The following is a 14,806-nucleotide window of genomic DNA, read 5'->3' as shown; positions in this document are numbered from 1 at the left end:
GGGGAAAAAAATTACATCTTTATTTTTCACTCTCCTCTTGTTGAAATTTAAGCTCTTTTTTTTTTCAGCAAAGAATGTAACTAGCCACATTAGTCACAATTACTTGTGACTGTCACCAACAGAAATCACAGAGCTTTTCATATCACATTATAGTGGTTGCAGTTCAAAATAATGTCGCAGATCTTTTGAAATATCATGCAACCTCTATTTTAAAATCATGACTGTCATTAGACCCTCCATTGGATCTTATGATTTAGTGAATTAACGAGGAGCACATATATTATTATAGCACATATTTGCTTTTGCCATATTTTAATAATTATATTTCCATATAATCACTTTCTTTTGTAACCAAAGGTATTTTATTTTATGCATTTAAAAGATAGTATTTTATGAAGTTCTATAAGCTTCACCAGACCATCAAACAGATCCGTGTATACAAAGAGTTAAGAATACTTGTCTTACACAGAGAACCTGGTGGTTGGGGGGGAGGAGAGGGGGGAGTAGAGAACTAGGTTTTTGAAAGATGGGAGGGGGCATAAGAAATATAGTCAACAATATTGTAATTAACTATATATGGTGTCAGATGGATACAAGATGTATTGGAGTTGCCCTGGTTGGTGTGGCTCAGTTGGTTGGTTGGGTGTCATCCCATGCACCAAAAGGTTGCTGGTTTTATTCTGGTCAGGGCACATGCCCAGTTGTGGTTTTGATCCCTGGTGGAGGGCATGAAGGAGACAGCTGATCGATGTTTCCCTCTCACATTGAAGTTTCTCTCTCTCCCTCTCCCTTCCTCTCTCTCTAAAAATCAATTTTAAAATCTTTAAAAAAAGATTTATTGGGGTGATCACTTAGTTATATAATGTCCAATCACTGGGTTTTACACCTGAAACTAATATAATATTGTATGTCAAATGTAATTGAAAAAGTAAAAGAAAATTTTAAATAAAAGTAAAAAAAAATTACAGTCAAGGACAAAAAAACAAACAAACCACAAAAAAAACCTTGTTTTTAAACTCTGGGCTCCAGGAGAAGAAAGACTCAGTCTGTCATGTCTCCTTGTTATATCTCTATCACCCAGTTTAGTATCAGGCATACAGTAGGTGCTTAATAAATGTTTACCGGATGAATAATAGGATTCCTTCCTAACCATCCTACGCACCCCCAAACGAGGGAGCCAGTGCTGGCCCTTTTGATGACCTAAAAAGGAGGGATATTCCTGAATCTAGTTTTGGTTAAATTTTGCCAATCTTTGGCTCACAGCAGTGAGTGGCATTTTAAAGGTCTGGCCCCAGGACATTCTGGGGACTTCATGCCCAGGAGCAGGGCCCTCAGCTGCAGAGGAATGGAGTGAGCTGTGAAGGACACAAAGACAATTAGCTTCAGCATGGGAACAGGCCCTGGGGTACATTGGGTCCACAACTCCCCCTTTTCCTCCTGGTTTCTGTTTAGGGCCTGTATTTTCTGGTCTTCAGCAAAGACTATACTTTGGAGTTAGATGTGGCCTTAAAGACCTTCTAGAACAGTCCATTCGTTTTGGAGGCCGAGATTGGGCAGGACCTGAAGCCATACCATACACCAAGGAGTGAGGGCACAAGGAACAACAAGATGTCACTCTAGGCAAAGAACATCCTCTCCTCCCATGCCTCAGGCCAGGGCATGAGCACCCTGGTTAAGTACATTAGAATCCCATACTTGGCTCCTAATAGTGCCCCTGAAGCCAGAGGCCCTCTCTGACAGAGTGGGTGAAGCAGAGCCTCAAATTCCAAGATGAGGGCCTACGGATTTGATTAGGAAGACAGAGAGGAATCAGGGAAGAGTATGATGAAGGCGAGGCTTCACAGGTCTACTTTGGGGCTGGATTCCATCTGGAGAACTTAGGCAGGTTACTTCTTCTGGGCTGATGCCTAAGCTTGCAGATGGGAAAACTGAGGCCCTCTACAGAGGGCGAGGGAGTCATGTTGTGAGGTAGAGCAGATTGAGGCAAGGGTACCCAGGCCATCTGTCTCTCAGACTGGCTGGGATCTCCTTGCCAGGCTGACCTTTCCTGGCCCACTCCAGGCCTTTGCCCCTGCTGCTTTCTCCTCCCCTTCACTTCACCACCTGCTCACTGGGACTGGCTGCAGATATCGCACATAGTTATCTCAATGGACTGTTCTAGAAGGTCTTTAAGGCCACATCCAACTCTAAAATATAGTCTTGGTCTTGACTCAGGATCCTACACTCTCAGCTCTGGCTCTGTTCCCTTTTCTGGGTCAGAGTTTCCCCTCCCCACTTCTGACAGTGTAGTCCCAGGTCAGAACTAGAGGGCATCCAAGCCCCCATGCTCTTCCCAAAATATTTATCAGAATCATGGAGTATGTTCAAGATCTGGTGTTCCAACCATTTCATAGAAGAGGCCCAGAGAGGAAAGGGCCTTGCTAAAGGTTCCACAGCAACCTGGTAGTCATCCTTGACTTCTCTCAATCCTTCTTTTCCCATATCTAAAGCCTGTCAGTTTCTGCCACTCCTGGTGCTGCTTGTGTGCACATCTGGTGTGGACCTGGTGCCTCTTTTGTGAAGCTACAGCTGAGAAGACTCCAGTGCTCACCATGACTGACAAAAAGCCCAAAGAAGGAGTCAAGACTGAGAACAATGGTCATATTAATTTGAAGGTGGTGGGGTAGGATGGTTCTGTGGTTTAAGATTAAGAGACATACACACTTAGTAAATTAACAAAAGCCTATTGTGAACAACAGGGTTTGTCAATGAGGCAGATCAGATTCCAATTTGATGGGCAGCCAATCAATGATACAGACACACCTGCACAGTTGGAAATGGTGGATGAAGATACAACTGATGTGTTCCAGCAGCAGACAGGAGGTGTCTGCTAAAAAGGGAACCTGCTATTTACTCCAGAACTCTGTTCCTCCAGCCAAGAAGACATTCTCAGTTAGAAAACTGCAATTTGGATCCACTGCATCCTGACTATTACAGTACAGTTTTCTCTGTTCTTTCATTTTCCCCTTCCCTGCTCCTTTATTATACATAAATTAACTGATGTATGTGCACAAGCATTTGCATGTTTTAAACTAAATGGCCAATGGTATGTTTTGATTGACATCAAATGGAAATGAGATGGGGAAAAAGACTGGTTCGGTGAAAATACCCCCTTTTCTTCAGTGGATGCTCATTCAGCTCTTATCTCCTATTTAAGTAAGTTATTTTACTTCTCACTGTTTAACAACAACAACAACATAAAAGTCCTTGCATACCTTGTTCAATTGGAGAATTTTAATGTTTTTCATTTATCATTGTAAACCCAAGGACAGTTTTTATAACTTTTTTATACACAGCTGTTACATGTAGGGCAATCTGTCTGTATGTAAAGGTAAATTACTCTAAAAGAAATGAATCCTAGATAGTTTCTCCTTCATGCCCAGCATCTTGTTGTTTAAATAAACTTTTTGTTTAAAGTGGAAAAAATAAAGCCTGTCAGTTCCAGCATCTTAAAAGCTCTCATAGAACAGAGACGTTCATAGTGTGGGACAATGCCAATTAGTTTATGTAGACACTTCGCCCTCAGGGAGATGGAGCATAACCCTCCACTCCTTAAGCATGAGCTACACTTAGTGGCTTCCTTCCAAAGCAGTGTGGAAAGGGGGAGGAGTAATTTTACAGCATAGAGATCTGACATACACTACCTCAGCCATGACAGCAATGTTAGCATGGACAGTAATAAGGCATATTGATAGCACACACCCTTGATATGATGCAATGAGAACAGGACTTTATTTCTGTGGTCTTCCTTCCCCAACCTCACAACCCCACTCTAATCATGAAGAAAATATCAGACAAATCCTAATTGAGAAAATTATACAAAATACCTGACCAGTACTCCTCAAATGTTGATGACTCCAGGCCATTAAAAACAAGGAAAGTCTGAGAAACTGTCACAGCCAATAGGAGCCTACAGGGACATGATGACTAAATGTAAGGTGGCATCCTGGAACAGACAAAGGAAATTAGGTAAAAACTAATAAGATATGAATAAAGTATGGACTTTAGTTAACAATACAGTATTAATACTGGTTTATTAATTGTGACAGATGTACCATACCAATGTGAGATGTTAACACTAGCAGAAACTGGCTGTAGGGTATATGGGAACTCTCCGTATTACCTTAGCAATAATTCTGTAAATCTAAGATTTTGAAAATAAATTAAAAAAACCTATATCCACCCCATCACACCTCTCAACTTAAGGTATAGCTTTGTTCACTGCTCTCCCTTCCTCCAATCCATTCTGCTGGCAGCCAGCAGAGGGCATTCTCTAAAACACAAATCTGAATCCTTCCAGCAAAATAAGGGCGTTGGATGGAAAGTTCTGGAGGTATCTTGCAGAACACTGACCCTGATGACTACATTGGTTGCCATTATGATCCAGAAAGAATCTGGGTGTTATTGCCGATGTCTCTTGAAATAAAATTACTGTATTCAAAATTTGAAACATCTCCCAGATAGAGCCCGCCTTTCAGACTCCCAACTCACGACTCCTCCCGCCCTCAATCACGCAGCTACATAGTAATTTCCCTTTGCTTTGCAAACTCCTCGACCTGAGCCATCTTTTCTTGCCTTCTCTCCCAGACCCAGCGCCAGGGACTCTGCAACCCCTCCCTAAGACGAGAGAGCATCCCTGCATTATCCAACTGATGTTTTTTTCTACCACATGCGAGAAAAATGGATTCCTCTGGCTCATTCCGCCCCCGCTCAGCTCACACTAGGCCCGAAGAAAGGTTTGACGCAAGATAAATTAAAAGATGAATCACTGAATAAATGGATGTTCTAGGGCGCAGAGCTTTTCTGCGCGCATGCGCGAGGGGAAGGCGTGGGAAGCTGTTTGATACCTGGCTGAGGCCACTGCAGCAGCCAGGAGAGGGAGGGGCTTCCTCAGCCTCGTCTTGCCATTGGTCAGGATGGTCCGCATTGGCCTGACGCCACAGCTCTGCAGTCCCGCAGAGCTCGACCCCCTGCCCGCCAAATCCCCCCACCCTAACAACTCGCAACTACCATCTCGCAGGCCAGTGGCGTAGATAGGCCTATAGTAAGGGGGACTGCTGCTGTTGGGAACTGGGCACCGGGCGGAACAAAAGACTCAAAGCAGCACTTTGAACTTGCTGGGAATTTTATTAGGATTACCAGGGTTCACAGGGAATGAACTGGGCTTCTGGGGGGTGGGGGGCAGGAATACCGCAATGGCGAAGCGGCCTTGCATAGACACCGATGCGGGCTAGCGGGCACAGCAGGTGGAAAAGTGAGGGGAAGAGAAAGACTTAGGACAACTGGGAGGCAGCAGCTCTCCCAAGGCCACAGCAGCCCTCCCCGCTTCGGGATCAGGGGTGTTCACTCCAAACAGCACGAGGAGGGGGATAGAGGGGCCGTGGCCAAGGCATCACAATAAATACGTAGCAGCACACAGAAGCCTGCGAGGGAGGAGGGCCGAAAGAAGGGGGGGGTCCCCCTTTCCCTCCCCCCAAAATAAGAACTCTGCAATTACTAAACCATAAAAATAAACTTCAAACCCGTGTACGAAGTGGTCACCCCCCAGAAGTGCAATGTGGGGCCTCAAGGCCCTAGCTGAGGGGGAGGGCAAATGGGACAGAGGGAGAGGGACACAGAGGCAGTAGCCACAAGGGCAAGGGTGAGACATCTGTTTATCCGGTTTTGCCCCTCTTCCGGGGGTTGGCCCAAGCATTCTGGACCTGAAGCACCTCCTCCACGTCAGAGTCTTCCCAGTCTTCTTCGATTCCTTCCTCCTCCTCATCTTCCTCCTCCTCCTCACTTCCTTCCTCCTCATCGCTGTCCTCATCTTCTGGCAGCACAGGGGAAAGAGAGGAAAAAAACAGAAAATGGAGAAGGGTGGTTAGATGGGCAAGTACATGTCACTCCTAATGGAACACAGCCCCTAACTAGGGCGGTTGGGGGCCAGAGACCACTTGCCAAGCACCTCTGCTTGGAGCAAACAGCCAAGTGTGTGTGGGGGGGAAACAAGCAGGAAGGTAGGGTGGGCTCCTTGCCTCTGCCCTATCAAAATGGATACATATCTGAAAGCAGCTTCTCCTCCTCCTGTATGTAACAATGTGTGTCTCTTCCTGAGCTGCGATCTCAGCTGAATAAACCTATTCATCCCCAGGCAGCTCCCTCACTCCTTCCCCATAGTCTGATGCAAACAGGCCCAGTCTGTCTTCTTCAGCCCAACCCCCACCCCCACTCCCACCCTAGGGCTGGGCAGATAGCGCTGCCTCTCCTCCTCCAAAAGAACAGGTGTTATTAGGTGGGAGGGAATGGGGCCAGCAACTCCCTCAATTTCCCTAGGCAAGCTGAAAATTTCGAGATTGACTGTACTCATTCACTCAATGCCTCCTTCCTTGGTCCCCTGCCCTCAATGGAACTTTTTGACTGTGAGGTCAAAACTCTGAGTGGTTGGTCTTCCCCCAGAGGCCTGCCTTATGTCCTGTGTTTCTCCCTGCATCCCATCAATCTCACCACCATGCCCTTTCCCTTCCCAAAAAATGGTTCACTTCTCCAGTCATTCAAGGCCAGAACCAAACCTGGAAGTCACCTGAAATACCATCTTTTCCCTCAAACCCCATACTCATTTCTCAAAAGGCATTCTTTGGTGAGAAAAAATGGCTTCTGTGGTCAAGAAGCTTGAAAAATGCTGGGTTCTATGAAGTTTAAATAGGTTTCTTAAGCAGGACTTCTCAGAGCCTTTAAGGTGTTAATGTACATGTGACTACATGAAGATATTCATGTATGCAGTATTTTCCCCAACATATGCAACCACTGAACCTTTTTGTGAGAAGCAGCTTTCAGAACTGGTGAAGGGTCCTCAGAAGACAATTTGGTAAACTGTGCCCAACATATGCATTTTCACCCTTCCAGGTCCTTGTTCATGTGATCCCTTCTACTGAGAATGCCCCATAACACCCCTTAAGACGAATGCAGCCTCCAATTCAAATGTCAGTTCCTTTATCTAGTTCTCCCCTTCCTCATTCTTGAGGTACAATTAGCTGTTCCCTCCTCTGGGCTCACAGAGCATAATGTTCACTTTGCCCCCAGCTCCCCGAACAGGACTGGGAGTTCCCAGAAGGCTAGGGCTGGGTACAAAGTGTACTGAATTATAATGTGTTTGCTGCTTCATTTCTCTCTCTCTTTCTCTTCTCTCTTCTCTCTCTCTCTCTCTCTCTCTCTCTCTCTCTCTCTCTCTCTCTCTCTCTCTCTCTCTGCCAGTCCTTAATTTCGCACAGACTCTCTCCTATATCTTCCCTCCTCTTTGTATTTTGCTGTTGCAACCTATCTACCCATCAGCTAGAACTGAAATGTATTTCTTTGGTTTTGTTACATTTGTAAGTTAAATGTTCCTGGCCTTGATTTGTTTTGCAAGTTGCACAGATGCTTTTTTCTTTTCACCACAGGGCAGATTGTGCTCATGTCTCCATTCCCTGATCCTGGCCAGCTTTTCCCTGAGGGAAGAGAAAGGAGGGAGGACAAGAGGGGGTCCAGCTCACCTTCCTCACTGCCCTCCTCATCCTCCTCCTCCATTGACGATTCTTCTTCAAAGATGTTCTCTACCTCATCCTCATAGTAGCCCAGGTTGCTGATGTTAAGCTGATTCTTCCGAGGCTCTGCAATGGCATTCTCATAGTAACCAATGTCTCTGTCATCATCATCACTGCCTTCATTGTCACCTTCATTGCCGTCATCATCACTGCCTTCATTGTCACCTTCGTTGCCATCATTATCTTCATCATCGCTGGTCTCATTGTCTCCGTAGTCACTGTCGCTGCTGTCAAGGTTGTTGCCACAGCCGCCACCTTTGGAGTTCTCACCACCATAAGTGTGCTCATCAGCACTGTCACTGTTTTCGGTGGTGAGGTGGCGGTCTGGGCTTTCACAGTCATAGACGCTCTCACTGTCACAGAAACTCTCACTGAAGTCAGTTATCTCGTTGTCCGTGGTCTCGAAGCAGTCGGTGGTCTCCATGAAGTCAGAGATCTTGATGTCGTGAACAGTCTCATTGTCAGTGATAAAATCACTGTCTGAGGTCTCGCCAATAATGTCTTGCATCAGTTGATAGTCATCAAAGTCATCCATGATCACCAACTCATATCTGTTCTTCTTTTTAATCTGGGAAAACCTGTGGTTGAATATAAGTTTGGGGGGAGGTACAAGATAGACACTGAAAGATGGGAAGTAACTGGGAAGGCAGTGGGCTACAAGGGCTCCCAGGGATGAAGCTAGGGTGGGGGGAGTCCCATTTCTGCCCCTGACTGTGTAACCTAAGGCTAATCACACCCCATTTCTGGGCATCATTCCCACTTGTAAAACATATTGGACTGAATTGTCTCAAATATCCCTTTTGGCTTTATAAACCCTGTGTGATACTAAAACATCATCTCTCAGCCTCTAACCCCCCATCACCTTTCTTTCTTTTCTTGCTTCTTTCTCTTTGCTCGGTAGCCGGCTTCTCCCATCATGTAGTAGCGCACAGGGTTGACCCACAGGTCATTCTTGATAATCTGTTGAGAGAGGAGAAAGGAGAGAACAGAGCTATGAGTACAAGCCCCAGAACCTACTCCCAGCACCTAGAGGCAAGCCCAGCAAGGACTTTCCAGGAGGGACCCCACCTCAGCAATCCTGTCAGCCTCTGGGAGGCTGTGATTTGAGAACCAGCTGAAGAAGCTATAGTTGGTGTCCTGGTTCCTTTCCTTGTGAGCCTGGGGTTCCTGGCCCCGGTGCCAGCGGATTGGGGTGGAGTGAGACACCAGCCGGCCTAGGGAAAAAGGAGGCTGTGGAGAAGGCACTGAGCAAGGGTAGGTGTGGGTCCCATGGATTTGCCCTGGGGACTGTCTCTTACCTGATCGGTTGCACTGGAACTCCTTGACAATCACCATATTTGTGAAATAGGGGTTTGTCTTGAAGTACAGCTTCATTTTGTAGCCCATGGAGATATGTCTGAGGTCCTGTACCTGCTCAGGGTGGGGGTAATGATGGAATCACCACCCCACCATTTCCCCCACCTCACCTTCAAGAACCAGATTCCTTGGCTGGTCTTAGTAAAAACATCTCTTTGGCCTGACCTGCAGATTGGTCAAGTAGCGGAAAATGTCTTCATCGCGTTGACTGATCAAGACTGAAATTTTGGGGTGGTTGAGGAACTGCGGGAGGGAGCGGTTTAGGTTAAGGAGTGACTACTCTTTGAGAGGAGGGAGGGAAGGCCACGCAAGTCAGGTCAGGCAGGGCAAAGCAAAAGAGAAGCTGGAGCAGAATTCCTTCTGTGTGCTTTTGATGTGTGTGGAACAAGTGGGTCATGGGACATGACCTGTACTTTACTATATTTCCATGATACTATGTGGTGAGAGCTCGTGTTTATGCTTTGTAAAACCTCTATTAGGTGGCCTTGCCATGGTTCTTACTTGTTGTGTCTGGGTGCTGAGGGTCTATGTCCATGTGATTGTGTCTCTGGATGCTGAGGGCTTGTGTTCACGAAACATTGTGTATCTGGGGGCTGAAGGCCCATGTCCAAGTAATGCTGTATCTGGTTGCTGAGGACCTATAGTCACGATATTATATATTTAAGTGTTATGGGTCTTTATCCACATGCTATGTATCTAGGTCTGAGGGGTTCTGTCCAAATTAAATTGGGTACTGAGGGTCTGTGATCATGGATCCTTTGTATGGGAGTGTCAAGGATCTATATCTATGTAATTCTATGTTAAATCCATGTGTTCCTAACATGTTGCATGTCTATATGTGTGTCCCCCAGAGATGGGGTTATCACTAGTGAATGTGATTTTTTTTACTCCACTTTCCTTCATTTAACTCCTTGATATCTATTCCTAGGTATTCCTTCTGATCCTTTAGGGGCTCCAGTCCCTTTCTAGCCCCCTTTTCTCCAGCCAGGATTAGGGTCTCCGTAGCATCTAAGCAGACACCCAGGCTTTAAGAGCCATGTGTGAGTTAGGCACCCATTCTGGGCAATTTCCCCATTATGGAGCCCATTACTATCTCAGAGTCAGTTTATTTTCTGTGTACCCCTCCCTCCTCCTTTCACCATCTATGGTCCAATTTTTCTATGTGCCCCTCTACTACCCACCCCTTTTTACCGCCTGTGATCCATTTCTTTCTTTATTTTAAATTCTTTATAGTATTATATATGTGTGATCCATTTCTTTATGTTATGCTCTTCATCTTCACCCTTCCCCATCTGTGGTTCAGTTTTTATGTTGTGTGGCTCCTCCCCCCACCCCCGCCCCCCCTCCCCATCTCCAATCCAGCTTCTCTGATGTCTCGCCCCCCTCCTTCCCTCCCTCCTCCACCAAACGTAGTCATTCTTTCAATAGAGGCCCGCCCCCACACACTTTCACCCTGTCTCCCTCCCCCCATCTCCCCCCTTTCTGTCATGGGCTCGTAGCCCATGGGTATAGGTATCAAGGATACTGCTTTGACCCAGAAGCCTGGGATGTGCTGGATGATAAGGTCTCTGCGCTCCAGGAAGGGTCTCCGCATCTGGATGAACTTGCGCTTGAGGCGGAGGAAGGCCTTGCCGGCCTTGACGTTCACCGCCTCCAGGTCTAGCTGAACGCTTTCTAGTGCCTGCAGGACGTACTGTATCTTCTCGGGATTCACCTCTCTGCTTTGCTTCTTCACCTTCCTCTGCTTCCTCCTCCTCCTTCTTCTCTTCTTCCTCACATTCTCCTTCACCTCCTCCTCGTCATCTTCTACTATAATGATGGCCTCTTCCTTCCCCTGTAGACCGGCTAACACCTGGTACTCCCGTCCCCCTATGCTACAGGTATCTATGGCCTCTCCACTAAAGCCGCTCGGCTCCGGCTCGGGCTCCGGCTCCGGCTCGGGCTCGGTAACCTGAATGTCGATCTCCAGGCTTCCCCCCGCCACCTCCTCAGGAGAGAATGTTTCAAGGCTCTCCGCGGGAGGGGGCGCCTCCCCATACCCAGACTCGAATTCGGGATCCCAGTAGGAACACCCGGCACCTAGGGTGAAGTACGCGCGCACTCCCCCCTCCTCCAGAATAACATAGGGGGGCGGCGGGGGCAGAGTGGGGCCCAATCCCACCCCCCTCATGTCAGCCAGCACCTGTGCCGCCTCCGTTTCCTCCCGGAGCCTCGGGCGCTGCTCCGGTGGAGGCAGGGGCAGTCGCATGAGCGGCGGCGGCGGCGGAGGCGGCGGCGGTGGCGGCGCGTCATCCTGAGAGGGCTCGGAGCTGCTGAGGCGGCGGGCCTTGGCAGGAGGCCCCTCATCCGGGCGGTCCATGCTGACTGCGCTTAGGGCACCGAGCTCGCCCCTTCCCCTCTCAGGCCGCTGCGGCCAGTCAGTCACACCTGAAGCGAGACCCTGCGCCTGCACACCACCCGCACCGCTCGCCGCTCCGCTCCGCTCTGCGCTCCCTCCCACGGAGCCTGTCCTATTCCCTCCGCGCCAACTGCTCAGGTCCCTCCCCTCGCTGACGTCAAGAGCCTATTCTGCCTCGCCATTGGCTGTCAGCTGCAGGGGCGGCACTTACGTTTCCCAGACCGCTGCCCGCTCTCACGCAATCTGCTTGCCAACACCCCACTCATCACTTTCCCATTGGCTCCCCTCAACTCTGCCAATCATGGAGCTGACGCCCCCGCGCGACTTGAGGGAAAGCTGAGGGGCAATTGGCTGAGAGAAAAGCTTGGGGAAGAAGCCCCTCTCCCTCACCCTTTCGCGTTTTATCCAATGGGAAAAGTACCAGTGGTTTTTGTGTGTGTGTGTGTGTGTGTGTGTGTGTGTGTGTGTGTTTATTGAATCAGAGGGTATGGGGGGAGGGGGGATAAATGGCGATAGAAGACTTGGCTTGCGGTAGTGAACGCCATACATTATACAGATGTATTATAAAACCGTACCCCTGAAACCGATGTAATTTTATTCATCAATCTTACCAGTGGTTCTTAAGACCAAAAAATCAAAACAAAAAACGAAGGCAGGCGCTGAGCACGACGTGCTCGAATCAAATTGGAGAGCCTCGCTGTCGTTCATCCATCCCCCCTCCTCCGCTTCCCTCCCCTCCTTTTCCCTGCCGCAACTACGCACTTCTTAAATCTGCCTCGTCTCCAGCCCCTGCCCCCAGCTTTTGACATGCAGCAGACAGCAATGAGGCCCCCTGCGGGTTCAGGTTGCTCTAACCCCGAGCCGGTACTTCAGTGGAGACCTAGGGACTTTGATTTGAGGCCAGGTTTTGACGTGGCGTTTTTCATCTCTGCAAAATGGCTCTAGAAATAATCACGCAAAAAAAAAAAAAAAAAAAAAAGTAACATCTATGCGTCACTAAAATGATGTGATTCAGTTCGTATGCTAGATTTTTCTAGGTCTTTCTCTTCACGTACTCAATACTTCTTCCCCTCCCTTCCTCTCCCTTTCCTCGGTGTAGACTGTATTTAATTGTATTTGAAAAAAAATTTTTTTGGCCAGATGGACAGGTCTCTGATGAAGCGTGGTAGGGTTCTGGCTCTGGTAAGGATTCAAATCAGGGGTCTATTCCCTCACTTTGTAACTCTGAGCCTCAGTTTCCTCTCCTCTAAATGAGGTGTCCTTAAAGAGAAGTGTAGGAAACTACCCATTGCAGCCTTGTAGTAGAGAACTGGAAGCAACCTAGAGACCCATCTCCAGGGGAATGGCTAAGGAAAATGTGATATATGTGGATAAGATGACAACTAGAATGAATTAGATCTACATACAGCAATATGGCTGGATCTCTCAAAAACAGAATGTTGAGTGAAAAAAGAAACAACAAGATTTATAGTACAATACTGTTTATGTAAATTAAAACACATAACAATACCATATATTTTTTCACAGATACACATATATGTAAATAAACACATGAATGGTAGATTGGAAGGACATATGTTAAATACACAAGAGTGGGTGCCTATGTGGGAGGGGGATGGGATCAGGGATGGCTGATGAAGGGGACAAAACAAAACAAAATAAAGACTAAAAGGACTTCGCATGGATCAATGATGATATAGTTGTGCCAAGAACTGAGGAGTATGGTCACCTCAATTCTGTGCACCTGAGAGAATAAGTAAATAAATAATAATTGAGTGCCCAGGCAACAGTCTGGTTGGGTAGACTCCCAAGCTTGGGTTCCCTCCTGTGACATCCCTCCCTCTGAATTTAGGCAAAGCTTACCAAAGTGCCAGCTGCATAAAGTGGATCCTTCAGAAGATCTCCCATCCCAGATTGAGCAGGCCCTCCAGAAGCCATTACTTTGTGGGGGGCATTTCCTAACCTCATCAGCTCTCCCCAAGTTGGATCCCTAATTCCCAGTCCCCATTCTCCATGGTGGTCCAGTTTCAGGAACACCTTGTTTGGGTTTTGGAGAAGAGGCTGATTCAGGAAGTTGAAAGTGATACCTGGGGGCTCCGGGCTTTGGGAAGAGAATGGGGTTCTCAAGTATTCTGTCTGCCATGTTCAGAACCTGGGCCAAGGGAGGAAGATCTGATGAGATGGGAGTCTCCCTCTTGCTACATGCATATGTACTTTTCAAGTTCTATCTCACCGGCCACTCTACTTCCTGCTGCAGGCACATACTGTAGTTTGTCTCCTCTCAGTTAGGTGCATACATGTATGTGTGTGTGCATGCCATATATGTCTCTACATACAGGCATTTACTCACGCATGTGTAGCAGGCAGGGGTGCCTCCCCATAAAAAGTCACACAAACACACTGTCTCACTCAATCATACTTCCCCACATGTGGTCATGCAGACAGGACACACAGACACACAGACACACGCAGACACACACACACACACACACAGTCAGAAAGAGAAAACATCCAATATAGCATTGTTCATTTCAGTTTTCCATTTACAAAATCCAATGGTGAATCCAGGCAGTTAGAAAAAAGAAATGGAGGAAAACCCTCCTGAATGTACCCTATTTACCCCACCCCCGTGGCCCCCCCACCCCACCCCCTGGAAAAGGCACCCCCATCACTATCACTGAGAGAACAGGTACCCTCCCACCCCCAGCCTCTCAGCCACTCTGGCCTGCCTTTCCAGGACAACTCCACAGCCAGGCTCATTAATGTCTCTCCTGCCTAGAGTGCCCTCCCCATTCTTCTGGGGTCAAGGCTTAGGACTAGGGTTTCAATAGGGAAGGAAAAGGGGGTGGATAAATACAGATCTGCCCCGCCCACAGAGAACCTGGGCAAGACCGGGCAAAGGAGTGCCAGCTTGGATCCCCAGTCCACAAGAACTGTCCTTGGTGTGAACCCAGAGTGGACTCTGCCCTGAGAGGGAAGCTTGGGATCACCCACCTGGGGAATCTGGCTACAGTCTGTTCCACTTTGGGAGGAGGTAAGGGTGGAGGGTGGCAAGTTGGGAGCTGAGGACCCGGATGACCAAGGGCTACCACGGAGGGGCTTGAGGGCCCTGAGGCTTGAAGAGGACGAAAAGAGGTTGGATAGGGATGGATTCAAATCCACAGTGCCTTGGAGCTTATCCACTATGAGATACCAAGCCCTCCCCCGCCCCCCAATTTTCATCTTTGGGAGAGTAGTGTGAACCCAGGAGACAATTCTGGGGCTGAATTCCACTCTGATGCCAGGCTCTGGGATCCAGCTACTCTGGGGAGGTCAGCTCTCTCCCTATACTTCCGGGGAGGGGGTGCTCCTGCCTGTATGGCACCCACATCAGCCCTAGTGGAGCTGGAGTGGATTTCCATCCTTAGAAAGAAGAGCTGGGGGCTGGGGATCCAGGAGGCAGCTCAAGAGA

The 14,806-nt window shown here is 48.0% G+C and overlaps 1 protein-coding gene and 1 pseudogene across 2 annotated transcripts; one reads left to right on the top strand and one right to left on the bottom strand.

Moving 5' to 3' along the window:
• Positions 1-2,591: 2,591 nt before the first annotated feature.
• LOC118654294 lies at positions 2,592-2,873 on the top strand (annotated as a pseudogene).
• A 2,273-nt stretch (positions 2,874-5,146) lies between these two features.
• Positions 5,147-11,464, bottom strand: TSPYL2 (TSPY like 2). 2 transcript variants are annotated; one of them, XM_036304935.1, is made up of 7 exons: positions 10,483-11,464; positions 9,123-9,200; positions 8,900-9,011; positions 8,670-8,815; positions 8,464-8,561; positions 7,551-8,179; positions 5,147-5,851 (listed from the first exon to the last, which is right to left on the bottom strand). In XM_036304935.1, exons 1-7 carry the CDS (start codon positions 11,314-11,316, stop codon positions 5,694-5,696), a joined length of 2,055 nt encoding a protein of 684 aa, XP_036160828.1. In that variant the 5' UTR covers positions 11,317-11,464; the 3' UTR covers positions 5,147-5,693. The 2 variants fall into 2 exon arrangements, with proteins under 2 accessions (XP_036160828.1, XP_036160829.1); XM_036304936.1 differs by having other exon boundaries at positions 5,147-5,848.
• Between the last annotated feature and the right edge of the window lie 3,342 nt (positions 11,465-14,806).

The sequence above is a fragment of the Myotis myotis genome, unplaced genomic scaffold, assembly GCF_014108235.1.
Source record: "Myotis myotis isolate mMyoMyo1 unplaced genomic scaffold, mMyoMyo1.p scaffold_m19_p_4, whole genome shotgun sequence".
NCBI classification, from domain to species: Eukaryota; Metazoa; Chordata; class Mammalia; order Chiroptera; family Vespertilionidae; genus Myotis; species Myotis myotis.
This window is presented reverse-complemented; position numbering and strand designations above follow the sequence as displayed.